This window comes from Podarcis erhardii, assembly GCF_964252035.2.
Source record: "Podarcis erhardii genome assembly, chromosome: 12".
NCBI lineage: Eukaryota > Metazoa > Chordata > Lepidosauria > Squamata > Lacertidae > Podarcis > Podarcis erhardii.
Window position 1 is genome coordinate 35,988,439 of NC_138513.1, and position 27,787 is coordinate 36,016,225.

Here is a 27,787-nt window from a genome sequence, read left to right on the forward strand (position 1 = left end):
AGGGTTCTGAGAGGTATTAGGAACCCCCTATTGCCCTCTCAGAGCTACAATTCCCAGAGTTCCCTGCGAAGAAACAAAGGAAAACCCAAATGCAATGGGTTCCTTCTTTTCAACTCCATCCATCCCTAAAAAGGATCCTCCCACCCTCATGTTTAGGCAGAGCTTGAAAGCTACTGTTCAAAAATTAATTTTGAATATCTGAATATTAATTCTGAGTATTTTCAAAATCAAATTAATTTCAAAAATAATGAATAAATTAATAATTACAGCCTGCCATTGCAAAATGGCTAATGGAAAATACCTGTTGTTTGCTTGACTGGACATTGAGTAGTGCCAGAAGCCTTTTAAGGTCTGAGTAATCCCTAGGAGAAAACATAAATTATATGTTTATTAACAACACATTACACTATTTCATCAGTAAGTAATCTAAATGAAATAATATTGAAGTTTATATTTCTATGGCATTGTATCAAGCATTCCACAACATTGCCTCAGCGGTCTGCTCTATACACCCACAATTTGAAGAGGCTTCTTAACCACCAATTGTTTCTGTCAAAGTGAAAAGGTCTTGGTGACCAGAGTAACAGTCACCATGTACACAGAGCGATTCAGATTAAACTATTCTGTCTGGCAGCTGGTGCAGATTCCAGAGAGTCACTGTTGACATTTAGCGAAAAGCACAGTACCCTTGAAGTTTGGTATCAGTTGCCTTGTCTGTGGTCTTCACCTTCTTGTGTTGATCAGGCATTGTATAACATCAAGGCATCAGGATTAACACATCATGCCTCTGAAGAGAAAACAAATGTAAAAATGTTTTTTTCACTTGACAAGTGAAGGACAATACCAGTAGATGACCTGAGTATCTGGAGAAAGAGATATCTACAGGAAAGAAAACAAAGAATACATAATAGGGCCAGGGATTAAATAAATCAAAAGAGCACACCCTTCTACATTTCTCCAATGAAAATAGGAACGTCCTATTCCATTAATATTATTAATACCCCACCCATATGACTGTGTTGCCCCCACCACTCTGGGCAGCTTCCAACATATATAAAATCATAATAAAAGATTAAACATTTTTTTTAAATCCCTATGGCTCGGGGGTTGCATAACTCCATAACCTCCAACATTTCTCTAATGAAAATAGGGACGTCCAAAGGAAAAGCAGGGCATTCCAGGATCAAATCAGAAACCAGGATGGCTTCTGTAAATCTGGGACTGTCCCTGGAAAATAGGGACACTTGGAAGGTATGAAAGAGCTGTTTTAGCTTCTCTTAAAAGCTCCTGCTTACGAAGTGGGATTCTTCGCCTTCGTTGTTTTTAACCACAGATCTACATGCCATATCTCGAATCGCTTTTGAGAGACTTCTCACTTTCAAATATGGTTTGTCACACAGCATGTGCACGTCAAGGGGAAAGGGGAACTGTTGTTCAAGAACTTGAACACAAAGCTGAGTGGAATGAAGCTTTCAGAGATCATGGTCAAAATATGCACAGAGTCTAATTTCTTTGGATTCCCATTTCGATGGCTGGGGGGTGGGGGAGCAGGAACTAAAAAGATGAGTGGCCTGTTAGCAACCACCTGTTATTGATTACTGGTTTCCATATTTGTTTGTACATTCCAAAACGATAAAAGGTTCTCTTAAAAAATAATAATTAAGGAAGTGCTGACACCTGTTCCTCAAAAGCCTTGATAAATGTACTGACATATATAAGATACTATGGTGTACAAATTTAAAGAGAAGTGCTTTTTTCTGGGGGTACTCAAAAGTACACAGTACTGGCACACACACAGCCTCAAAAAAAATGTTAGAGGTGTGACGCTTACTGTAACAACTTCATGGTGTGTACCAGCACCTTTTTTCTATAAAAGGCACAAATAATAATAATAATAATAATAATAATAATAATAATAATGTGTTTCAAAGTTAAATCTGACCGAGAACAAACCACGCACTGCATATGTTCCAAAGCTAAATCTGACCCCGAAAAGAGATCCTAGTGGCTCTCCCCGGCCTGCTCTCCGGGGGCCGCTGGGAATTCCCATCCAATCATAAATTATGGGATGGGAAACTCCACAAAACGCTGCTTCCTTCGTTCCTCCCAAGCATCCCCTTCCTCGCTCTACTCACTTCGCACAGGGAGGGGCGGCGCCCTGGATTCCCGATCTCTCTGCCCCTCCCCAGTATGCACATCCACCGCACCTCTCCGTTATTATTTTTTAGGATTCTTCTTATTACTATTTTTTAATCCGAGCCCAAAAAGACCGAACCCCCCCCCCGCCCCGCTGAGCGAGCCAACTGACAAACGTACCAGCCAATGAAAGCGCGCCTCCTTCTAAACGATCGATTCCTTCGACCAATGGCGAGCCGCTGCGAAGGCGGCGGCGCTCCAGGGGAGACGGATAACGCCGCCGCTGCTGTTGCCATAGGAACGGGAGAAGCCGCTCGCGGCTCCCAGCCCCGCTCGCCGTAGTGGAAAGAAACGACTCTCGCGCTAAATTCTCAGTAGGCGCGGCTTGGCGCGGTGACGTCACCGAGCGGCCTTGCAGGAGCCTTTTTCTGATTGGCTAATGGCGGCCCTCCTTCTGCAAGTACCCGGAAGCGGGCAGAAGGGGAAAGATTACCGTATTCACCCAAAAGGTGGAGTGGAAACTGTAGGCTGGCGCCACGTCGCTTGCGATTTTGTTTGGAAAACGACCCAATCCTGAGCCGGAGGGTGTAATGCCATTACGTATTTTTATTGAGCATGTACAGACTGCTGCTTCACATCCAGTCCTCTCCAAAAGGTCTTAAGATATTATTTTTTTATTATAATTAATGACAGCAATAAAAAAATAGAGCTAACCTAACTTATGTAGCAAATCAGATGTACTGATTTGGAAGAGAGGGGGAAATGAATTTATAGAACACAGCAGCGACGACACTCAGTACATATATACTGAAATTTTATTTGCTCCAAATCATTGAAACAACCAAGTTAAGGGGCCTGTGATTAGCTCTCAAACATATTGAGGATCTGTAAAGATGATGCTTTGGAATACATGAAGGAAATCTCACCTTCTGAATGACCAGCTTCCAAAGATTATGCTTTAACTATGGTATGGTTTCCAGTTAGCTATTCTGTCTAAGCAAGATGTGCAACTATGCAGAATCTCTCAGATGAGATTCCTGCATTGCAGGGGGTTAGACTAGATGACCCCCCAGGATCCCTTCCAACTCTACCAAATTCTAGGATTCTACGGCACTTCATACCATCCACTCCCCAACAGATCCCATGATGTTGCTTTGTTGCAGTTGGGGGCATTTTCTCCTTTTGTGCTGTACATTTTAAATGGGACTGCCCTTTTTATTTTATTTTGAAGTTGAAGGCAACTGGGGAGCTTTTTGGGCACAAGAAGGGCTCCAAGTAAATGAATTGAACATATGTTTCTATAGAAGCACAGGACAGCTCCAAAGCAACAGAGCCATAAGACTTCTCTTGGGGGCCAGTCCACCCATGAGGCAAGGTGACATAACTGCCTCGGGCAGCAGGTACCACAGGGGCAGATCTGCCCACCGCTGAATACGTTGCCTGCTGCTGCAATGTGCTCCTTGGAGGCCAATGCCACCTCTACAGTGGCCTCTTGGCAAATAGGTGGTGCTGCTGATTCCCTCATCCTTGTTCCTGATGTAGATCTTCGCTCATCTCTTATTCCTTGGTGCACTATTTAAATATTTTGTGATTCATCTCAGGTGCCAATTGTATTGGGCTGGCTCTGTTTCTCTTGCTCAATTTCAATAGACCTACAGCCTAGAATAGAATTGGCAAGACTGAACAGAACCAAATCTTACCACAGAAAGAGCAAAAACATACAATATGGGTAAAGCTGCAATGTCTAATAGTTATCCAGAGTTATATTGCGAATCTCTAGACCACTGCTCAACTCTGATCAAGCATCTCTTTCTGACCCTTTACATTGTAGTTTTTATTAATTTCTCTTTTAAAAATGTAATATTTTCCTGTTTCCCTTTTAAGATTCTGTACAGCCCGATTACTGTACTAACCTTGTCTCCTCTTAAAGGGAAGAATCTGTGCATACTGCTATGGCTTCACCCTCAAGTGCTGACATACTTTTGTATGCCAACAAAATTATTTGGGTGCCAGTTACAAATAAGGCAAAGGATTGACTGGAATTCAGGGCAAGATAGACGGGAAGAACAGCATCACCTTGTCCCATACAGTTCTTTAAAATCTGAGTATTTGCAGGGCAGATGTGGGAAGGACAAGAAAACAGAAAATACTGTATGTACTTTTCCCCTCTTCACTTTTCTTGCTTTTGCTAACATGGGAGGAAGAATCAGGTGTGTACTATAGGAGTGTACATTTCAGCATACTTTGTGAAATAGATACCATTCCAGTAAATGTCTTTTTCTGTTACCAGTAAAGGTAAATCTGCTTTCTAGTGTCACTAAGAAACAAACTCAAGTTCTCAGTGGCTTCCTCTGAGTTTTATGACAGTAAACAGGATAGAACTAAAAAGGTTATTGCAGGGGAAGAGCATAACTTGCCCCATCACCCACAAAACTGTCAACACTGGCCCAGATTAACCCACCTCAAGCCTACAATGGCTGCCATTCATTCCTATGAGAAATACTTTAGGGATCCTTGAACTATATTGGTCTTCAATTCACTACAACCCCTGCCCACCACAGTGATAGGATTTTGACCGTCTAATAATATAACACAACTTCAATCCAAAAGATACATATTGCAGCATTATACAGTGGTACGATTTGTAGCATCGTTTTGTAGACTCACAGCTCTTACTTGCTGGTTGTGCAGTTCTTAAACACATGGCAAGAACTTCACTCTAAACTAGACTAGCTAGATAAAAGTTAAGAGCACCAGAGAGCTTTCATGTATTGTATCAGTAACATTAACCCTGCATAACAAACAACATGTGATTAAAGATTAACCGAAAACGTTAAATTCAGTGGCATTTTATTGCTTTTTGTCAACTTTTTGAAACATTACAAAAAATAGTTTTCGCAACATTCATTAAACAAATTATAAAGGCTGGATTTTTCACAGTACATGTTGAAGAATTTTTTGTAGGCATTATATAAATTAATAAAATATTGTTTCTACATTTGGAACAGTATTAACTTGCTTTGGATTTTATTATAAAAGGAAATGTTATATGCAATTAGAAAACTGTCATAAAAACTGGAATAAAGTGTGGAATCACACTGCAAATCAAAGTAAATGTTTTTGTTCAGCTCTGAACACTGGAAGACACACTTACAAAACAAAGCATCAATAACAAATGGGAAATGTTACAAAGGAATTCGTCTCCTGACTAATAAATTGCATTATAAAAACCTGGCATTAAATAAGTTACTCCAAGACTGCCATATAGTGACAATATGTACTAAATATGAAAAACTTTATTTTCACACCAATTGCAACCATTTTCCTATATTTGACAATTTTACTAAAAAGTTTTAAAATAAAAAACTGCAAGTAGTAAAATCACAAGACAATATTTTGTATTCAGAATACGAGTATATATTGACACACAACTATGTGCCTGTACATTCACTAAAATAAATGGTTCTTCACAACATTTGTACTGTATTAGGTAATGGATGGCACCTATAATCAATCATTCTAAAAAACATTAAATTACTGACCAAACTTAAGAAAAGCAAAAGCAAAATACATTCAAAATGTTGTGCTAATGATCTACAAACTCTGAACTGGTAACTTCAAACACAATGTATAAAACATATGTATAATACATAACCCCTTTAAACAATGCATACCAGTGCATTTTGGTTTTGCATTTCATCTATCCGTGACATTTTTACATTTGGAACTTACTTTTACAATGGGCACATTTTACAAGACTACTGTACATAGAGATAAATGTGTTTGAAGGGAGGCGGGGGGAGAAACGTTCTGTTGGATGCTAAATAACTGACATGCTTTGTACACTATCTTGCACATTTTTGTTGATTATCTTGATAATCTGGAATAACCTGCCTTAAACACAGTTTGCAGCATGGAACATTGCAAACTAAGGATGATGAGTTGTTTGTGCATATATAGAACAGAGTTTTACAAGTTCATACACAAACCAAAAACACCGGGTTGTTTAGATTCTATTGTGACACCAAGATTCTTTACGGAAGATGCCAGTACCAAGGTATGTAAAAAAAAGTGCTCAGCTATTTAGTCTACTGGTTTAATGGAAATATACTGGCTTAAAATTAGGCTCCACCCTAAGGTGAATCAGTGCACAGTAAAGTTTACTCATTTACACCTTTTAAGGCAACATTATTATCTACGTACAGTAAAAGCTCTGTCCTTCACTGTCTTACTTTAATACTATCCTTTTTTTAATTATGGAGAAGGAAATAATGTTTATACAGTATAATAAGCAGTAAATCACCTAGATTTTACCACTGGAATTCTCAGCATGTCATCAGGACTTAATATGCTATCAAATGTGTAAGGTAACATTAACAAACAACATTGAAACAATCAATGCAAACTACATTGCAAGTCATGGTTATGCCTGGCACTGTATAATATTTTTACATAATTAAAATAAAATAAATATTGTGATTCTAAGTAGTTTTCAGATCTTTGCTTAAGTTACCAAAATTATTAACCCTTTGGCACTGAAAAGTTGATATGAACTGTTCAGCATTATGGAATTATAGGCTTAGAAAACAAAGGGTTAAAATTCAAGACAATCTGTTTGGATCTTTGCAAATTACTACCCACAGCTCTGAATACAGAATTTTTCAGTAATGGAAGACAAGTGTGAATAAATCTGAATGCTACAGGCATGATTGTTGTTTTTTTTTACTGTACCAAATAGAACACATTGTTTTCAAACGTGATTGTTGAAGACGGTGAACACACCTTTTGTGAAAGAGATGGGGTGACAGGTGGTCATGATTTTCAAATAAAGAAAAAGTGCATATTTTCTGAAGAAGGCTAAGGCACAAGCTACGTGAACATCCAGGAATGAACATTATAGCTATACTCTTACCAATATCAAAGATAAGCAGTACTGAAAAGCTAATTTGATGGTGCTGAGGCATCAGCTCTTCTGTTTAATGATGACCCATATCCCTACATGTTGATTTAATAAGGTTAACTTTTTCTTCAAACTGTGAATACATTTAGCAGCATTTAAAAAAAAACAATAAAAGGAAATGCCACTGTTCAAGTAAATCTTAAGTGTCAATTCCATAGGTTTCTGTTCCCATTGGTGAGCCCCACAATCTGCTTTTATGCTGTGGGACTTATTCACTCCTCTGGTTCTGCCCTGAAAACGGCTTTTGAAACACCCCACTATTTCAAAAGCAGTTGATGGCAGGGTACATGAACTTCCTCTTCAGAAAAGTAAAATGTTCCACTGGGTGCACCAAGTTACTTTCAAGATCCAACGTGCACTTCTTGCCATATTCCCAGTGAAAAGTTCTGTGGGAGACGCGCACAAATTCTTCTTTTGACAGAAAGCACAAAGACAGGTGCAGATATTCATTGACGGAAAATAAGCGCAACCTTAAGTTATGTGGCTTCTGTTACAATTGTGAGCAATGTCAACAACTAGACTTCTTTGTGAGGTTTGCGGAACTTAAGTTTTCATACGAACAGCATTCTTCAGTAACAAGTGGAGAGGCAGTTTGCTAAGAGGAATTGCATGCTGCCAGGCAATCAAGGAGGGAAAAGAAAACACATTCTTAATGGGAAACTGCTAGGAGGTAGCAGTGATGATGGGCTCCACTAAGAATCTCTGCTAGCATGAGAGGTCCATATGGACTTGAAGCTCCTAACCAGCCAGTAACTACACGTTTTACGTTTACATCAACTACCACTTCCAACAGTGGTATTCAAAGACCTATTTGATTGTTCCACGGTGGGGATTCCTACCAATGAATGGCTTCACCAGTTGCTGCCATTTCACTTTTAGAAGCAGAATTGGTTACTGTGAGTTTCACCATTGGGCAAGATGACTGAAGTCCATGCTGGTAAACAGACACTATCCAGCTGCAGTTCAAGCCTTAAGTCCTGTGCATTTCATCAAGACAGATATACACAAATGCTTAATTCTGCCACAGAAAGAAATGAGCATTAATATTCTGGTGCAGGGATGGGGAGCCTGTGGACCTCCAAATGATTTGAACTACAACTTCCATCATCCCTGACTACTGGCCATATTTGCTGCGGATGATGGGAATTGGAGTCCAACCATGACAGGTGGGGTCAGATTCCCCCCCCCCCATCCCTGTTCCGGTGTGGCTAGCAATTTATACAACTGACTTCAGTAAGAGGAGATAATAAAGCAATATGCTTTTAAAATGGAAGACCTTACATGTTTAATTTGCCTTTTAATTTTAACTTCACATAAAGTTGCTCCATTCCTTCAAATGCATAGAGATTAATGTATTACGCAATCCTCACACCTTGATGCTAAACACAGTGGCTCCAGTTTAGGGGCCTTCTTCATATGTGTGGGATTTTCAGATAGGTACCATGAAGATCCACCATACACAAGATCTTTCCTTGATATAGGGTATAATTTCATATGCACATCCTCCACATAAGAGAAGGCCTTACCCATTGCAGAAGCTCTGCATGCACAGCTTTGGACCCAGATTCACTGCCTTCAAAATTAAGCACCATTGACACCAATGCAACTTCTATGCATGGCCTAATATCTTAAAAACAAGCTGTAGTTCCAAACATATTGTGTGGATCTCGAAACGCTCAAGCAGAACTCTGTTCATGCAACAGGGCCCTCCTGGCTCCTTCCCCCTGCTGTAGGCCCTGTGGTTCCCCAAAGCATCTCCTAAGGGCCAGTAGGACCCTCTAGAATGTAAAATGGGGTATGGGGGCAGCAGCTGGATGAGGAAATGGAAGAAATTCAGCAGGGTTGCCTTTCACAAGTGGAAGTGTTTTTTCCACTCACACAATAAATCTCTGGATCCAAGCCTTCCAAGTAATAGCATTTAGATACTGAGTTCTATTGAGTGAGTCAGAATTGGCTCCATGATTGCTCTGTCTCCCTTCCACTGTGAGGCACACTCCCTCCAGCCTACATGTTGGCTGCTCTGGGTCTGTGTGGGGCTGTTTGAAAGCCCTTTGTTTCAAAGCAAGATTCCTGTGCAAACCCTCTCCTGATTCAGGAAAATGTTTGCATTGGGATCCCCTGCTCTCACCACCCTGAATGTATTTTCAGAGATCAATTAATATTATGCACATGCAGGAAAAGGAAACAAATTCATTGGCTAATCAAAGTCTGTTAAGCTTACATTTTAAGTGAGGAACCTTAATTTGGAGCCTACATGTGTATTCAAATCCACAGGTCCTGTATAATTTCAATGCCTCATTAGCTTCAATGGAGGCAAAAGAATCTGTACGCAAAATATGTAGTATGAAGAGGTACTGTGGTATCCATGACTTAAAGGATCAAGGGAAAGGCAACAACACTGTGTTTAGTGTTATATTAATTTAGGACTAATAAATCATTCTCACAGATATCCATTTAGATCCCCATGAAACAGCAACATGAAGTAAGAATGGCCTGAAAATAAAGTCATTTATGAAAGGGCACATTGGGATTTTTTTTCCTAGGGAGACTGACATTTATAACATTTTGCAAACACCCAAACAGTAATTGCCTGAAAACGTGACGTGTACTGCAATAAATTATAAAAACTACTACATACTAGAAAGTTATAAACAATGCAACCAATACTTCACAATTAAAGATGATTTGACATGCAATGCATGTACTGATAACTAAAAAGAATTTTTAATTTTCCTATTTAAAAAAAATGAAAAACATTCCACTAAAAATAAATATTTCCAGAGCGAACATCACTTCTATCTTGTCTGAAAGTCTTGTTGCTGTGCATACAGTATCCATATCTCTCGAATTTCAGTACTTGAAAGAAGATGTGAAGTCACCCTTTTACAGTATATCCTATAAAATAATATATACCCTTGTTCACTTCTATAATGAGGTTTCAGCATCTACATACTTTGATTCAGGAGTATTTTCCATGTCTATTTTCACACACTCTTCTTTTTCAGAGCTGTTAAGAACAATTCACAAGGTTAGACAAGCCAAAGAATATATAACACACTCAAATTTTATCAAATAGCACCTGTATTTCATGTATCACATATTATTTTTTATAATGAACATGCACATACACACACTCAAGTTAACACATTTCAAGCACATGAAGCACATCAGAAAAGTTTAACATGGATTCAAAATTATTCTCTTAGGGTTTATGGCTTGAATGCTGTTTTTGGCTAAACATTTAAGCCATTTTCAGCTTTTCTTCCTATAGATGCATGTGTATTCAATATAATTGCAATAAACCACCACTACTTTAAGGCTGCAATTCTATATCCACTTAATACTTTGGTGATTATTTTTGGGTAGACATGTAGGACTACCATGTAAGGTCAGTGACAGACTAGGCAACATGCATTTAGTCTGGATTCAGATGCAGCCTGAACCAGAACCCACCTAATAATTTTAAGTTCCTATTATATGTGAATTCATGGGACATTGACAAATCACAGGTCCATTGTCCCAGCGCAAGAGGCTGCTTCACCATGGAAACATGAAGCTGAATTCTGAACAGACAAACATCTCAGACCTATAGTCAGTCTGGCATATGTCAAGAAGCTCAGACTATGAAGTGTGTTCTTAACTATGGTTAGCACAAACCATGGTTCGTTACATCTGAAACCAGCCGTAATGTGGGAAAGGTTTTGTTGTTTTGTTTTGTTTAAATATTTTGTGTTTTTATCTTGTATTTTTATGCTGTAAACTGCCCAGAAAACTTCGGATGAAGGTGGTATAAAAATTAAATAAATAATGAGGTCTTGCAACCAGCCTCCACATTCATGATCTCAAGTGTGCAGCTACAGGACTAAGAATATTTGAAATTCCTAGGAGCAAGCAAGCTTTTGTGAAATTTGTGTTTGTGTATATACACCTATGTGTGTGCATCTGTAGCCAAATGGGGGGAAGAGTATCATGCTTTGTGTCTTTTCTACTCTTTATTCCAAATTGAAATTCCACAATGAGTAGAAAGGATATGAAACAGCTATGCATGGCCATTATGCTACAGATTAAATATTTATAAAAGAGCCACCCCATATCTAAATCACTATAATACACAGAAAATGTGCTTTGGGTGATATCCAACGCTTCCCTTCCAGTAGGACTTCCTGGATCAACTTTTGATTGGGGGCTGTGGGTGGAGGGAGAGTAATTGTCAAAAACTGCCTCTCTCATTCATTTTGCTGATAGATGCCTTCTACCACTAGAGGGGAAGTACTGGATATCATCTTCTGTCCATTATCTAAAAAACCAACTCCAGTTTAATCAAGAGCCTTATGCTAATCCATTATATATATTTTTATTTGACAATGACCCTCATAACATGTAAGCAAACTGGGCTTTTAAAAAAGATACCCTCACTTCCAAAGCACATTTGTTAGGCAGAATGGTAGGCTGTTATTTAAGGAAATTCTATGGGTATCTCCAACTCATAACACTAGTTTCACTGTTCTTGGGATTCCAGACTTCCAAGTTTAGAAACTAGTCCTTTTCTTTCCTAGGTCTCATAAACTTTTCCATTGTTTCACAGGTCAGATGTGTGATATATACTCTTATTTGGGCATTCAGGGTATAAATATAAATACCAGTCAAAATTACTTCCACAGCTCAACAAAATCAAAGCATAATCAGAAAGGTGAGTAGTTTTAAGCTACCTCAAGTTAGATCTTGTTACTTTGGCATTCTCTGTGTTCATGGAAAGAGCCTTCCACTGTGCAGTTTTGGCCATTTCATCTGATATGTTTACAACAGAAGGATCAACGCTAGACAACAAACACAACTTGATTAGTATTCAGTGCCTTGCAAAAGCATTAATTATGTCTCATGCTCTTTACATCATTTGAGCCTTATGTTATGTATTTACCCAGCCACTAGTGACGTGTTGTTTTAAATACTACATTCTGTATCAATACATGTGGTGTAAGAATTCCTGGGCTAAAAAAGGTATTCCATTACAGGAAAAACTGGATTGGCTTATTGAGTGATTTTAATCGTCATATGGCAACAGAAATATTGAATGAAAGAATCCAATTCTAACTGAGTCCATTTTGAGAGCAGATCTGAACTACTTCTGTAGTAGCAACATTTTTTCTTTGGAACACATGAGAATAACCAAAATACTTCTTTGTAAGAACTTCACGTATTTTCCTGCTCACCCAAAATTCTTACAAATAAGTATTTTGGTTATTTTCATGTGTTCCAAAGAAAAATACTGTATATTGGCCAAATAACTAGGGGCCACCATAAGAAAATAAGTAAAAGTATCTTTTTATAAAGCAAACTTGAGAATATGGCTAGGGATGCTTGCTGATATTGAAAAGGTTGTTGGGATGCTATTCTTAAGTCACTTAATCCTAACTAGCTCTATATGGAAGAAGGTATGTTCCTGGGTAAAGTGGTTGATGACTGTAGCCTTAGGAGCTCTGGTATTCCCACTGGAGCCAAATATTTTGCCAAGACCAATTATTTTAAAAGTATACATGTTCCTTTCAGACAGATTACAGAGGAAGGATGGAAAATATTCTGGAAATGAGCTGGCTGGAAAAGGCAAAGACGTTTCATTTTTTCCTGGGCTTCTGGCCCTTTAATTTGAATGGCATATATTAGCTTCTTTAAAGGGATGAGACTTAAAGTCCTGCCTTCTTTGTGTTTTTAGTCTTATTCAAATTGTTGTGTTTTTAGGCTTTTATTGTTGTTTCTAATTGGTTTTAATATGAGTCAGTTTGAGTTACCTTGTAAGAAAAGTGAGTAGCAAACAACATTAATAAACAACATCTCTTTCTTCTAACTTGAAAAAAAAGGATACTCAATTGGGATTGATTTTAGTAGTAGATAAATTAAGGGTTAAGTGCTATGTCCTTCAAGTCCGTTTACAGTGGAACTTTGTGTTACATACAGTCCTCATTGCGAACACTTCGGGTTATGGAAGTAGATGCTTCCAGTTGCAAACTTTGCCCCGAGATGCAAGCGGAAGTTGCATGCCAGGAGCACGGCAGCAGCAGGAGGCGAAAGCACAGCTCATGTTATGAACGATTTCTGCTTAAGAACGGACCTCCAGAACAATTTAAGTTCATAACCGGAGGTATCACTATATTATCAAGTGTCCCCAGACAACTTTTTTAAAATGTACACAAGGTTTGTTTTTTGTTTGTTTGTTTTGCGTTAAAAGGAAATTACTATATAGAGCTTTTTTGTTTTCGTTTTTTTAAAAAAAAGACTGTCCAGGCTTTAAGCAGCTGGTAAATTTATGGCTCAAATTATATTTAGTATCTTCAATGCTTCTCACATACATTAGCCATGCACAGTAGCACACTAGACAGAACTGACCAAAACAGCTTCTTCACCCTGAGAACAGCTGGTTGAAAGTGAGTCATCTGATCTGTTCAAAAGGGTCACATGAATAAAATGTAATTTGAAATAGATAGATAAAACTATATTGTAGACATAAGGAGGTCTGTTTTTTTGTTCCTCTTTCCCAGACAGTTGAATCCCAGATTTAGAGGTCAGTACTGATTCACAATAGTTCAAATACATTAATTTCCTCATAAAGCTATGTAAAAAGCAAACAATAAAAATAGTAGGTATATATCACACCTGTATTTTAGCGCTTTCACGGGAATCTCTAACACATCGCCTCTGTCATATGGAAGGTGTATAGTTTCACTGTCCACTGCCTGAAACATTCGTTCAGCTTCCTGAAAGTTACACATTATTCAATACATATTTAATTATTTTACTCTACAAGAATGAGGCATGCAAACAAGGCCTTGTATGGTTTTCAATTTAAACACAGAGCTGTGGCCATAACTGTATTTTGGATAGTGCTACATTATAAATGTACAACATGGCATCTTGCCCAGTCACCTACCGACCCCTCCAAGATAAGTCATATTTGGGACACAGAATAGGGGATATTTAAAAAGTTTCACATAGGTAATGAAGCTTGAGTCCCTTTCTTTCTGGAAACTACTGCCCACACCATCTGATAAGCCATTTAGAATATCAGGGTGTGGGGCCTTCAAGTGCAGTGCCAGCAGCTGCTGTCAAGCCACTGGTACCAACAAAATTGGGTATCTGCTGTGATCCATGGGAGTCTGAGGGATCCATCCACCAAACCCTAAAATATGATCTCTAATCCACTCTAATTCACCATTCTCCCATCACTTGGGACAGCTACAGGAAGAGTGGGTTAAGGTTGTTTAAGGAGCATGTTTATGTGGGGAAAGTGTTCCCATAGATGCCTGGTTGGCCACTGCAAGAACATGATGCTTGAGTAGATGAGCCACTGGCCTGATTCAACAGGTTTTCTTGCTTCTTACAGAAGACCCCAGTCCCCATTGTGCATCTCTTGTTTATAGTAATATTGAGTAAGCACTTGATTCAATGCATGCATGCCCTTGCATATTTAAAGAAGGTTGTGGGTTACAATTTTAAATTTAGTCCATTTAGTCCAGATGAATTTAGGAAGGGGGAATATTCCTGCTCTTGCACTTAAAAATGAGATTTTAATTCAATTAAATAAGTGGAGAAACACATCTTCAAGAGCAGTGGCATGCAGAGCCCAGAGACAGAGCTACGAGAGCAGGTAGTTCTATTTACCATCACTTGCCCCGCCACTCCCTAACCCCAGGAAACTCGCTGTATGCTGTAGCCTGAAATTGGGTGTGCGAAGCGCAGTTGATTAATTGGTGAATGGGACATAGCCTGAAGGAAGCTTTATCATACTTCAGGGCCTGCCCGTAAAAGGAAGCCCTGCCGTTGGATAGTGAGTTTGTTTGGGCCTTGGGTGAGAATCAAGGTGAATGGGTGGAGTTCCAGTGTTGAGTGGGGAAGTATGTCAAGAAGATAAGGAGAGAAAAAAACTGAGGAGTTGGCACTTGCCTCCCAGAGTTCTTTGCTCTCCTGCCTCCATGACATGAAGAGGGTAATACCCAACCCATTTGGGTCATCAAATGGGGTGTGTGGTACAAATCAGTAACAAATTATGCTATTGATATCAAAAAGAAACATTATGAAATCTTGTTAGCCCTTTAATCAGTAACTTGCACCGTGTATTATTTACATCATCTTCCAGTTTGCATTTTGCACTGTGTTGTATCGATTATGTTTGGGGGTTATGTATTGGGTTGCTTTTTCACTGTTTCAGTTTTGATTGTATTTTTATGTGCGTACGGCAACCTGCACTGGGACATACTGGTGAAGGGCAGGCAAGACATACAATAAATAAGAATTCATAACGTCATGAACACTGCTCCACTTATACGCAGCAGCTTTTCAGCTCTTGTTTCCAGTGGCAGCTTCACAGATCCCTGAAAAGCCTGTTAAAGTCTGGGGGCACTTCAGAACAACACCCAAAGGAGTAAAATTGCACCTCATTTTTCATGTATTTATACAAATTCTAAAACCATACAGGTGATGGATCCATGAAAAACTGTAGGAACAATGTTTTGCTCTTGCCCCCGCCCCCAAAACCCGCCACTGATTTCAGTTCTTATTTTTTTGTTATAAATTACTATCAAACTTACTTCCTTTGCTTTTTTCTTTTTGTCATCTTCCTTCTTCTTCTTACTTTCTGGCATAAGGTCATCAAGCCAACTGAGCTCCCGTTTGGTGAAACACAAATCCAAAAGTTTGCGAATGAAAACTAGAGCTAAAACCTTGAAAACAACAATTTAAAAACAACAGCTATCACACAAAGATCAGAACACTAATAGAAAGGATAAAACTAATACAGAGTGAGTTATACAAGACAAAATTGTATGGTGCAAATTCTTTGTCTAATATATTGAGTTGGCACTAATGTATATTCTCAAATACACTATAATTATTTACTTACCATCATAGGAAAAACAACAGCAGCAGCAGATGCTTTAATTGCCCACAAAAGAACGAGACAGGTGAGTTGAACTACCGTAAATACATGAACCTTCCAGAGTGGCACGTAACGCAGATAGATCAAATCAGGCTGATGTTTGGCCGGCATTCCAAACAATTTGATACGGTCAAAAAACTAAATTGAAAAGGGGGAAAAGGTTATTGAACTTTTTTTCATCCTAAAGGGAAAATTAGGAAAGAAAAATAATCAGAAATATAAATTGAAGGGATTGCAAAATTAGGCAGGGTTGCGAATTTGACTGTCCAACTATTGGTCAAATACTTAAAGCATTACTTGATTAGACCGATAACAGAGTTACCCAAGCTGCAAAAACAAACTGAGTAGCATCCAAGTCACACTCTGAGTAGACCAATTAAAATCAATGGACTAAAGTTAGTCAATGGATCATCCTGAGTATGACTTAGCCAGAACCCGTCCTATGAGAATTTCTAAACAAGGAGTGCCTAACCTGTGGCTTCCCATACATTACTGGACTACATATTCACATTATCCCTGACTACTGGTCATGCAGGCTGGTGGGATGATGGGAGCTGAACAGCATCTAGAAGGCACCCCTGTTCTAAACTAATTAATTAATTGTCATTAATATTCTTAAAATCTACTTGGTTGTGAGCAGTACTCAGGAGACTGGTTCAGGAGAGGAGTACAAACATCATTCCAGGTCAAAGAAAGAGATGTAAGGAACGCTTCCTCCTCAACTTTAAGCTACATTAAGCCAATGCCTTTCGCACCCTGCTAAAACCACCTTCCGATGCTTTGTGGGAACAGGCAAATAAGCATAAGAAAAATAGTATCCTCGTTCCCTGCAACCCTCAGTCTGCCCACAGAGTTGCCATCGCACCCAGTTTCCACCAGTTTTTGCCTCCTACTGCAAAACTCCTTGTTCCAATACCATGCAATGAGCATCCCCCACAACTCTTAGGGCAGACTTTTGGGGGGGCTGGGGAGAAATGCCAAGCTATAGTATCTATTTTTCAGCTTTTTCCCTCAGATACTGATTAAAATAGAACTTGCCTGGATGCCTTTTAGTGAGGACGCTCCCATGTAAAGAAAAACACCATATAAAACGGGCATTGGAATAAACTGTGGGGAAAAGATCAGCAAGTTCATTAACAGATCAGTGAATGCATTTTCTACCATCTTTATGCTAACAGTTAAGGTAAAGGGACCCCTGACCATTAGGTCCAGTCGTGACCGACTCTGGGGTTGCAGCGCTCATCTCGCTTTATTGGCCAAGGGAGCCGGCGTACAGCTTCCGGGTCATATGGCCAGCATGACTAAGCTGCTTCTGGCGAACCAGAGCAGCGCACGGAAACGCCGTTTACCTTCCCGCCGGAGCGGTACCTATTTATCTACTTGCACTTTGACGTGCTTTCGAACTGCTAGGTGGGCAGGAGCTGGGACTGAGCAACAGGAGCTCACTCCTTCGCGGGGATTCGAACCGCCGACCTTCTGATCGGCAAGTCCTAGACTCTGTGGTTTAACCCACAGCGCCTTATTTATCAAAGTCACAGCCTTGAGCACTGCATCCAATTAGGGAAAATGCATGATTCAACAACAATTAACTATGAATGTGTGTTTAACAGAAAACTTAGGGCTCGTCCACACGTTTGCTTGTCCTGTGCCAGGAAAGCATGGGTCCGAGTGATTTTCTGCTTTCTAGGTTTTCTAGGCACAGATCCAAGTGGTTTTTCGTTTGTCCTGCCGGTTTCCCCGCAGAAAAGCCAATCAATGTCTGTTCTGATTCAGCGCAAACAGTAGGTTTTCTCAGGACAAAGCGTCAGAACAAGTGGACGAGCCATTAAAACCCATCTGAACTCCGAATAATGAACTTAACACAATATAAAAAACATACTATAGGTACACTTTTCATGCTTAACACATGATTTTCTACTGAGATTGGTTGGATATGGCGAGAGGCATGTTCATATCATTGAAGCCATACCACTGGGACTTTTAATACTGTTTTACTAGCATGTTCAGCCTACATAATGTTACGGAATAAACTTTTTTTTCTTACCTTTAATACAGATGTCATAAATACAGACAGCCCCATCAACACAAAGATCATTAATCCTGTCACTCTCTGCTCACGAATTCCCAGGAACTTTGGCTGCTCCCCAGGTGCAGAACACTCGGATTCTACTTTTAAACTGTTGACATGACTTATAGAAAGAACAGTTGCAGCCACAAACCAAGGCAAGCCCATAATTGAGCATATACCTAACATCATGCCAACCATGAGCAGATCGAGATGATATCCACCACCTTTCTGTGGAGTCAAACACAAACATGTTTCATAGCAAATATGTACATATTCAGGCAACAATACTTTTTAAAAATTTCGACACACACATCTGGAGTATTCCAATTGCTACATATTCATAATGGAAAATATTTAGCATATAAAACCTAAACACACTGAATCCAGTGATCTATAGAAGAAAAATGTATGGTAACAAAACATATGTTTTTTTCAAGTCAATATGGTATAAAAATAACCCAAAAGGTATGAAAATCAGAACACACTGCTGTGACTGAAGATCTTCAGAATAATTAATAAAAAATACACGGCTTTAAGAGAGTTTCACTCAGGATAAATGGTGCAATTTATATATTAAAAATGGGTCTGATTACAAATAGCTTTATCCCACTATCTGAATACAAGATTTTTGCCCCCATCTTCAGCATTTTATAAACCTTTGCAAAGTATACAGAGGAAGTTACTATTTCAGAAACTAGGTTAACTTTTGTATTTACAATGAGGAAACATAATCAAAATTTCACCTTGAGTTTATGTTCTTTCCTGTTTATGATAACTGCTGTAATTTGCTGGTCCATAAAAATAAGAATGGTGCAGAGTAAAGCAGGAACTGCAGCTATTACAAGTGTCCACCAAGGATTAGGTCCTAGCGGATCTATGAGCCATCCCCGATCACTTCGTGTGGGCTTGGGGGGAAAAACAGAGGTAACAAAAGGACTAAGTACTTCTTCCTTATTTATTAGACAAGTATGTTAATTTCGAAGTTGGTATGCATACTATTTGCTAACATTTCCCAAAAATTCAAAATTTAAAAGATTAGTTAAAGATTTTTAAAACAAGTAGTACTGTGTAACATTTGAGTTTTAATTATTAAATTGTGGCATGATCCTGCATTGACAGGACCTTTCTACTTCAGAAGCCACCTAATGTCCTTCTATTCAGTTTAATAAACTATCAAAGTTTAGTAACAGTTCAATCCTGTGCATGTTTACCCTAACACAAAAACTGTGTAACAAAGCGGGAGTGGGACCATTTTGCATGAAGTCACACTACTGGGATGTAGAATACCGAAAAAGTGTGTGAGCTAATGAGCATTTACTAAAGATGAGAGCCCTACTGCATTCAATGAGACCTGTTCCCCAAATTAACAAAATGAGAACTAAAGATAAAAATACAAAAACACAAAACTGATTACTATGGCACTAATCATTGTGCATATTTAAGCACAGTGGAAGAAAATACAAATTTCAAGTGCATGAGCCTAAAACCTAAATCAAATCTGTCAATTCCAGTTCTGTCACAATATACGCTTCATTCAATATAGCTTCTAAACAGTGCGAGTATAATAGGTTGAGCTCTCATTAAAAAATTACCATAAATAGAGTTGATTCCTAGCATGATTCCTGCATGTGCAAGAGTTAGCCATTTTGGCAGCAGTATTTAAAGAATTCCATTTCAGATCCAGCATTATTATTATTATTATTATTATTATTATTATTATTATTCTTACTTCAAATTTTTCAGGCACATGAAGTTTAGGAGAAGGAACTCCAACAAGATAATCAATGAGAACCATGATCACTATTGTCAAAAATACAGCAAAATCACTTATTGTAGACCGCACCTAAAAAGAAAGAATATACTGGTTGCTGATTTTTTTTCAAAAAAATGCAAATTAATGCTATTTGCCACAGTGACAAATAATTAATCATTCGGAAGTAGTTTAATACACATTACTGAGATGTATACTTACTGAAACCTAGCAGCATATAAACTTACTCTAAAAGTTGAAAGTAAGTTAAATGGGAATCTCATTATCTTCAAGAAGAGATTTCTTCTGGATGAACAATCAGATTTATGATGTTCCAGGACCAAAATTTAAAACCTTAAATCAGCATTTTCCTAATCTTAGTCTCCTTGCAATTAATTCTGTGTTGCAAAAAAAACAACCCCTCAGATATCTATTATTTACAGAAACAAAATATCCAGTTAGATCATTTAAAATCTCCTTTCCTCTAACAATTTCAATCTGATCTCTACAGAAATGAGCAATATATAATAAAGCATACTCAGCCTCTCCAATTTCAAAAGGACATACATGTGCAGCAAAAGGAATAACGTGAAATCTTCCTTGTATCAGCACAGAAGATAAAACACTGAACCACTTTATTGTTAATGCATGCCTATATTTAGGAACAGTTAACACTAAGTAGGCTGGGACTTTTACATTTTTTGGATGCCTTTGCTGCTATTTATTCTAAGATAATGTGCTTAAGATAGCACCACGATTGTGGTTTTCTCTGATCAGGATTATTTTAGCATTTGAGTGCTCACCCAAAACTCAATTAATCAAAAAAATCCTATTTGTATCTAATTTAACTGCATTGGGTGTGTGACTGTACCACAAAGCCAAAAAGTTGCTTTGCCTCTTATGTTTGTATCACTGATCAATCTTTTAATAATTACCAATTTTAATGGTACCGCCGTTTTGTATTGCATATTGCAAATGCAAAGCTTGGCTATTAACAATCTAAGAGCTGGTGATAGTGTTGAAACTGTAGGGTTTTTTACTCAACTAGAACAATTAACTATGGGTTGAAATAGCTTTAACCAATGATAAGTATGGTTAATTCAACTCCTCTCCAAAGCAAAACTTTGGAACAATTACCGTAATTAAAGAACACTGCATCCTCATCAGTCCTTACAATAGTTGCTGCCACAAGCTTGTCCCATATACATTTACATGGGTGATCTTGAACTTTTCAGTTCTATACACATTGGGGGATACTTACTCAGATGGGTTAGTTTCTCATCTAACACGCACAAATGAGCCATTAAGTTGTATAGTTGATTAAACCCAGAACCTGTGTCATCTTTGGACTTGCATGCACCAGAAAACCGTCAAAATGAATAAATGCTACCACAATTACCTTAGTGGGGAAATAGCGTTTGGTCTTGAACTGCTTGAGGAAAGAGGAAAGGAAAAACGTTGTAAAGAACAGTATGACGGACCAAAAAAGAACATCTGGGAAATATGGACCATGGTGGCCGCAGGCTGATCCAACAAACACGCCGTGAAGATCTGTACATTGCTGTAAATCAAGCCATGCAGAAATGCAAATTAGATGTAGAACTGTTCGCACCTGCAATTAAACTTGCACCTGCCCTCTTTAAATGTATAGAGGAATCAACAGATCCAAACTCTGAGGGAATACAGACAATTAGGCATCACCTGGCCTAATGTCAGTTCCAGCCCTGGTAAGCAAGAGGATCTGATCCTGTGCAGTGCCACTTTGCAAGTGGCTTTCCTACAGGAGCCATAGTGTTGAGCCTACCTTCTTCCAGGAAGACACAGCTACCTGTTATTAGGTACATCTTGGCCTTTTCTTGCTGCTTTTCCACTCTGCCTATGTCTCCTTGCTGCCTGATGCCCTGCCCTCTACAGCCTGGGCCATCTAAGCTGACTCAAAGCAATCTGTGACTGTTTGTATCCAACTCATCCAAGGCCCATGGTCCTCCAAATATGTCTCCAGTTTGGCTTGAGGCTCAGCTGAATCCAACGTACAACCCAAATATCAAGTGTTATGGCTTCATCATGTCTACAAAGCAGTAAACTGGACTGTATTTGAACAAAAAACTCAACTTAAAGCATCTTTATGTTTCAAAAATGGGGAAACATTTTTGTCAGAAACATTTTCATTTTATATACTCTACATATTTTTGCATTATGTAAGAAATTAGGTTGAGACTGCTGCAAAGAGCAAGCTAGCTAACTGGATTCAACAAAATATCATCCATGATTAATTTTCAGCTCAAAGATTTTATAACAGATGAAGCAACTTGCTTTTCACTAAACATCTAATGATATAATGTTCCTTTTCCCGTCTTGTCATCTATAACCTCCTTTATACTTATAAAAACACATACAAGGGGAGCCAATTGATTCTTTAAGAGTTTTTAAAAATAGTTTTAAGTAGTAAAAAATCATGATACATGATGAGAGACCCCAAATTTATTTCCATTATTTATCTCAATAATATTTTCCTTCTCTGCCTGGAACTTCTATTCATGGCAAGATCAAAAGCAGGTCTCAGACACATGTAAACCTACCACTCCAGACTTTTCACTGGCAATTTCTGAAGCTGGAAGGTACTATATTTCTGAAATATACAAAACTATCCTTGCCCCCAAAACAGGAAAACAAAGTGAGACGTAGCAGAGGGAATCATTCCCTTGGAACCAACACACCAATTATTGTTTTATGTCCTGCCTACTGCTCCATCAATGATTAATTATTTGTTGGACATCTGCTTAAGTGAGGAAAGAGTTTAACTTATTAATTGTTCAAAAGCCAGACAGTTCAGAATCTAAATTGGCAGCGCTGATCTCAAGTCAGTACAACAATATAGAGAGTGAAGGATTAAGACTCATGTGTGCCAAGTTATTTCAGACTATTTAGACTAGTTCTACAGCACCTCTCAAGATACTCACTTTAACTGTGAGGTTAGACCATGGTATAGTATCCACAGATTTGTTGGCTGTCATCCACTGCGCTACTGTTTCATTGGTGGGGTCTGGAGGCTCTGCACACACACATCTGACAAGTTTAAAATTTCAGTATTTCAATCAGTGTGTTTCATCTTGCTGCTATAAACATTTACGATATCTAGCCTGGCATTATTAAACCAGGAAAAAAATGGCAATTAAATGAACATTTATCATGATATAATGTGAATGCTTGAAAAGTATGAAGTACAGAATAACAAAATTGGTTTAACAAAGTAGCCTAAGATTGATCCTGAAAATATCATTTTTCTTTTCAATGGTTAAAATATTAAAAGGCAGCCAAAGAGAATGAAAAGGGAAACAATATGGATGCTAAAGAATGGCAAGAAATTTTATTTCTTATCCTAAGAAATAAAATGCTTTTTGATCCTCAGAACCGATGGAAAGTGAGGGAGAATATAGGCATGGAAAACAACATTGTTTCCATGTTCTGCTGTATACAATAGAACATCAGGAAATAACTCATGTCAAATAGGCAGATGAACTACCAGTTTAATCTAGTACAGCACAGTGTATTTTATTAAGAAAGCCAAACTTACGAATACAATGTCAATTTATTCAGGTCATTGTCCCTGTTGAATTCATACATTTCTCCCAATTGAAAAAGCTTTTCCAGTGCTTCATATATGAATATTATGCAAATAAGAGCAGCAAAAGCCTCCTCAGTAAATCGAGTGATGTAACACACAAGGCTGCTTGCATCAGTTGCCACTAACAATATGCATAAAAATGCTGTCCACAGACCAATGCTGGTTCGTAGAGAGAGATAAGAAAGTCCATAGTCCCTATTGAAAGAAGAAATATGGATTCAGTAAAACTAAATATAATGCAACAAGAGACACAAGTTTGACAATATCCTGGGTTTGGATCTGTCTCCATCTGTTAATGCTTATGCCATAATGAATGTGTTAGTCTTTAAGGTGGCGCAAGACTATTGTTTTTACTATTTCAGTATTATTTGCTGTATTTGTGCTATCACGTTTTTATTATAATTTTGTGTGCTCTTTTAAAGTGTATTCTTGTACCTCGAGGTTTTGGTGATAAAAATGTCATTCATTTATAACTTCATGTCTAAAGAATCAAAATTGTAATTAGTGAGAAGGCTTTAGCATCTGATCCCAGAAAGGTCATTCTATCTGCCTTTAGTGTCAACTTCAGATTCCTCTGATGCGGCAACACTGAACATAGCATAATGGTTTCTGGCTACCATTCAGATATCTAATTTCAGAAGTAAACATTGCTAGGTGTCCTTGTACCTACTTTCACTTTCAAGCGTCAAACATTAAAAAAAAATCTTTCAAGAAAAAAATGCAATGGTATGCAACTATATCTTGTGAATAAAAGTTCACTTACTTGCAGAATTTAAATAATATTTTCTCAAATACTAGGACAGGTCCAGTGCTCCCCAATATTGTCAGAGGTTGCCCAGCAAATACTGAATAGGCAATCCCAGTTAATGATGCTCCAAATAAAGATTCTATTGCACTCTGAAGGGAGGAAAGAAACATGTGATTCCCAGAACATAAGATTCAACAATTCAGCTGTATGCACATTAATTTATAAACAGCAGCAAGAACGATGAAAGCATTATAACCATTATCGGCTGTAATACAGTTTTAAACTAGAAATGTCACTTAGCAGTATTATGGCCAGAATTCGAGGTGCTTAAAAGTAGTAAAACTATCCAAAAGCAAGGGGAATAAGTTACTCATTTGGCATGCTAAGGAAGAAAGGCACATGTCAACAAATATAGCACACAAATTCGGGAGAAAAAGGATAAATAAAGGGTCTTCTCCTGTATAAAGAATGTTGCAACAAACCTGTACTCAAATTGAATATGATGTGCTGTACCATATTCGAACTCTCATGACACAACAATGAATGAATGCAACTCAGCAATGGTGATTAAACATAAATGGGGGGAAACATGGGCACAAAAAATAAATGGAGAAGAAAGTCATCATCCCACCTGGTAATGCATTTTCTCAATTACAACATACTGTAATTGTCTGGCTATACAAGTATTCCAATATGGCATGCTTTGTGATGTTACCCATTTACAGGAAACGACAAGATTAATTTTGGTACTTTAAGACAAACTAATCTAAAAATGCATGGGGGAGGCAACACTATTTTTCCTTTACGTAATTAGCTGCAAGGTATTCAAAACTATTTAAGGTAATTATGGGGCAAACACAATACACTAGCCCTAGGCCTTTTGTGGCTAATGGCAGCAGCAGCCAACGGGGAGCGTTGATGGCAACCCAGTCAGATGGGCAGGGTACAAATAATAAAATAATAACAATTGTTGTTGTTTATTTGTTTGTTTTAGAGCACTTTGTGCCCCCGCGGACCACACACATTGGCTGGCAGCAGCAGGAGTGGACCCTCTTGCTCTCCCAGGTTCCCAACTCTATGAGTCACTGCCACTTACCAAGATGGGGAGGGGCAAGGAGCAGAGAGCTCAGCATGGTGCAATGAGTGGTGGAGTATCGGATTATCTCCACTGCCACCTGCTGCATCACAGAGTTCCCCCAACCCCTCCCGGTAAGCAACAGTGCCCCATGGTGTTGGGAACATGGAAGAGCAACAGGAGCCCACTCGCACTGCTGCATCAGCCACTGTTAGCTAACGTGTATGACCCCAATCTCTCCCAAACATGCTCACTTTAAACCAGTGTTTCCCAACCTTGGGCCTCCAGCTGTTTTTGGACTACAACTCCCATCATCCCTAGCTAGCAAGACCAGTGGTCAGGGATGATGGGAATTGTAGTTCAAAAGCAGCTGGAGGCCCAAGGTTGGGAAACACTGCTTTAAACATCTGAAGGGGGCTACAGAGTGCACTAAAAGCTATTAACGTTAAGGGAACCTAAAACTCAACAGAAGAGATACGCCAAAATAGCTCAAAACTGAACCATCTGAAAATGATATATGGAATGGTATATTGAATAAATGTACGGTAACCGAGAACATGCAGAAATTTTTGTTGTTATGAATGAGTTATAGAAGAAAATTAAAAAGCAGGCCCACAATCAGCCAAGTTCATTGTTTACCACTTAATGTAGCACAAGATCAATCTAATCCTTCAGATGTTAACCATAACCTAGCCTTGGGTTGATCAATGCATTAACCTTGGTTTCTCTAGGCAGGATGGCAACAGCGGGGAGCACTGTGGAAGTGACAGCCTCTGGAGATGTGGGGAAGTGGTGTGAACACAAGTGTGTACCTTACAAGTCAGTTACTGTGCTTGAACACATGTGTGCAGCAGCTAATTTAATATATTCACTGATGCACACCAAGCAACTGAAGGCAGCAAACAATCCCAGACAGCTAAAAGAAAGAAGGCATTTTTCAATTTACATGCAGGAGGTACATATTTTTAAACCAGCTGCTTGAGAACATGCTTAACTAGTATTTCAGAGCCAATGCTATAAGCCTTTTCTAACAGTTACTACACCTCATTATTCCATGTTACTAAAAGTGGATTGTCCACAAGCAAATACAGCAGGGAGCCTTTTGTTTTGTTTTTGAAAGGGCCACAGTAATGTAGAAGAAATATATATAAATGTTCAAGTTATGTAAAAAAAACTAAGTCAAGTCTAACAAAGGGGAAGCATTAGTACTGTATGAAAAAGTGAATACCTGTTACAGAAAGCAATGCCAACATTTTCAATACATATAAAAACAAATTTCAGAATTACATACATTTATACTGTGAAGGCAGATTTACAATGAAATATAATTTTAACCCCCATTAGATCAGCTGTTATAATGGCCTATACATTCTAAATCATCATCAGTAAAAACATGATGGTTAAGGTCACAGAAAATTCAATGTCAAAAAAAAATTAAGAATTTAGTTCATTTGTACAACTGCAAATAAAGTGGGGCAGTTATTTTCAAGAAGACCAAACATTTTACACACATATATATGTACTTAAACACCAACAAATTCTTATAGAGGAAAGCAGCTTCAGGAATGACGATTGGAGTAGAGAAGGGCTGATGAAAGGTGTTTCACCCTTTCCCTTTACATTACTTTCCCACTGCAACCCCATAGTGCCCCACCTGCCCGGGAAATGCATCTGGGACCCAGGGGGGAGAAAGTGGCGAAGTTGGTTGGGCATAGTTGCAGCAAAGAGTGGTGGACAGAGACAAGGTGAAGCACCTTTTCACCACTTTTCTGCTCCACACAATTCCTCCCTGAAACAGGTTTCTCTAACAAAAGTGCCCATCTAGATTTTATCACACACATGTGCGACATTTAGGATAGCTCAGAGTACTTAATTCTACATTTCTCTTTCCAAAACCTTTTTTTAAAAGGCATTCTTTTTATGGTCTACTACCCAATAAAACAACCAAGCTATCCGAAACATCAGCCTTAGCAGAAAATCAAGGTGGGTCCAAAGGCAGGTGATCCATAGCCTTTCCACAGCCAGTTTAAGGCCTCTTTAAAATAAAGACAATGCAAGCTGTTTTCCAATCCATGAAACGATTCATCAAGACAGAGTAATTTTTACCTTAACTGTGCGTCTTCTCCTGTTCATACACACATTTTTATCCATGTTTTCCAGTTAATATTTGAGGAACATTTAATAGGGGGCAAGGCTAATCAAATGCTGTGGCTAAAGGTCTTCAAATAAAGGTAGGAATAAAGGAGACAAATGAACACAGTCACTTGCCTCTGAAAATCTAAACGCCTGGCTACTACCATTCTTTGTACTCACTATTCTGCCTTCTGTAGCTTCTCCAAGGAGCCCTCCAAAAGTGATTACAGGAGACATACAGGCACAGTATAGGAAAAGAATCGAGGCCAGGCACTGCAGACTTAATGCATCCTTGAAGTCACTCAAGAAAAAAGGTGCTTTCCTTTTGATGTCAAGTATCAAACCACCAAAAAGCCTAAATAGGTG

At 38.5% G+C, this 27,787-nt stretch overlaps 2 protein-coding genes and 1 long non-coding RNA gene across 14 annotated transcripts in view; 1 reads left to right on the forward strand and 2 right to left on the reverse strand.

Moving 5' to 3' along the window:
• The window catches only part of NEK10 (NIMA related kinase 10), a 107,899-nt gene extending 105,223 nt beyond the window's left edge, over positions 1-2,676 (reverse strand). For 2 of the 4 annotated variants that reach the window (XM_081881905.1, XM_081881903.1), the window contains exons 1-3: positions 2,136-2,293; positions 687-787; positions 302-362 (exon numbers count right to left, since the gene is read on the reverse strand). In XM_081881905.1, the coding sequence (XP_081738031.1) occupies positions 302-362; positions 687-748 (123 nt within the window). In that variant the 5' untranslated portion in view covers positions 749-787; positions 2,136-2,293. Of the gene's footprint in view, positions 1-301; positions 363-686; positions 788-2,135; positions 2,294-2,316 lie in introns of those variants that run through there. The other 2 variants (XM_081881906.1, XM_081881904.1) reach the window with 2 other exon arrangements.
• Positions 2,677-4,969: 2,293 nt separating this feature from the next.
• Positions 4,970-27,787, reverse strand: part of SLC4A7 (solute carrier family 4 member 7) — a 68,005-nt gene continuing 45,187 nt past the window's right edge. For all 9 annotated transcript variants that reach the window (XM_081881853.1, XM_081881852.1, XM_081881856.1 and 6 more), the window contains 14 exons: positions 27,602-27,776; positions 24,229-24,362; positions 23,415-23,660; positions 22,801-22,906; positions 21,240-21,401; positions 19,820-19,933; positions 18,834-18,995; positions 18,067-18,318; positions 17,061-17,129; positions 15,987-16,160; positions 15,676-15,807; positions 13,745-13,845; positions 11,806-11,913; positions 4,970-10,103 (listed from right to left, as the gene is read on the reverse strand). In XM_081881853.1, coding sequence (XP_081737979.1) covers positions 10,022-10,103; positions 11,806-11,913; positions 13,745-13,845; positions 15,676-15,807; positions 15,987-16,160; positions 17,061-17,129; positions 18,067-18,318; positions 18,834-18,995; positions 19,820-19,933; positions 21,240-21,401; positions 22,801-22,906; positions 23,415-23,660; positions 24,229-24,362; positions 27,602-27,776 — 2,017 coding nt within the window. In that variant the 3' untranslated portion in view covers positions 4,970-10,021. The remainder of the gene's footprint in view (positions 10,104-11,805; positions 11,914-13,744; positions 13,846-15,675; positions 15,808-15,986; positions 16,161-17,060; positions 17,130-18,066; positions 18,319-18,833; positions 18,996-19,819; positions 19,934-21,239; positions 21,402-22,800; positions 22,907-23,414; positions 23,661-24,228; positions 24,363-27,601; positions 27,777-27,787) is intronic.
• LOC309325788 lies at positions 10,112-12,747 on the forward strand. Its single transcript, XR_014150006.1, has 2 exons — positions 10,112-11,786; positions 12,648-12,747. It is a non-coding gene; the product is annotated as an uncharacterized lncRNA (long non-coding RNA).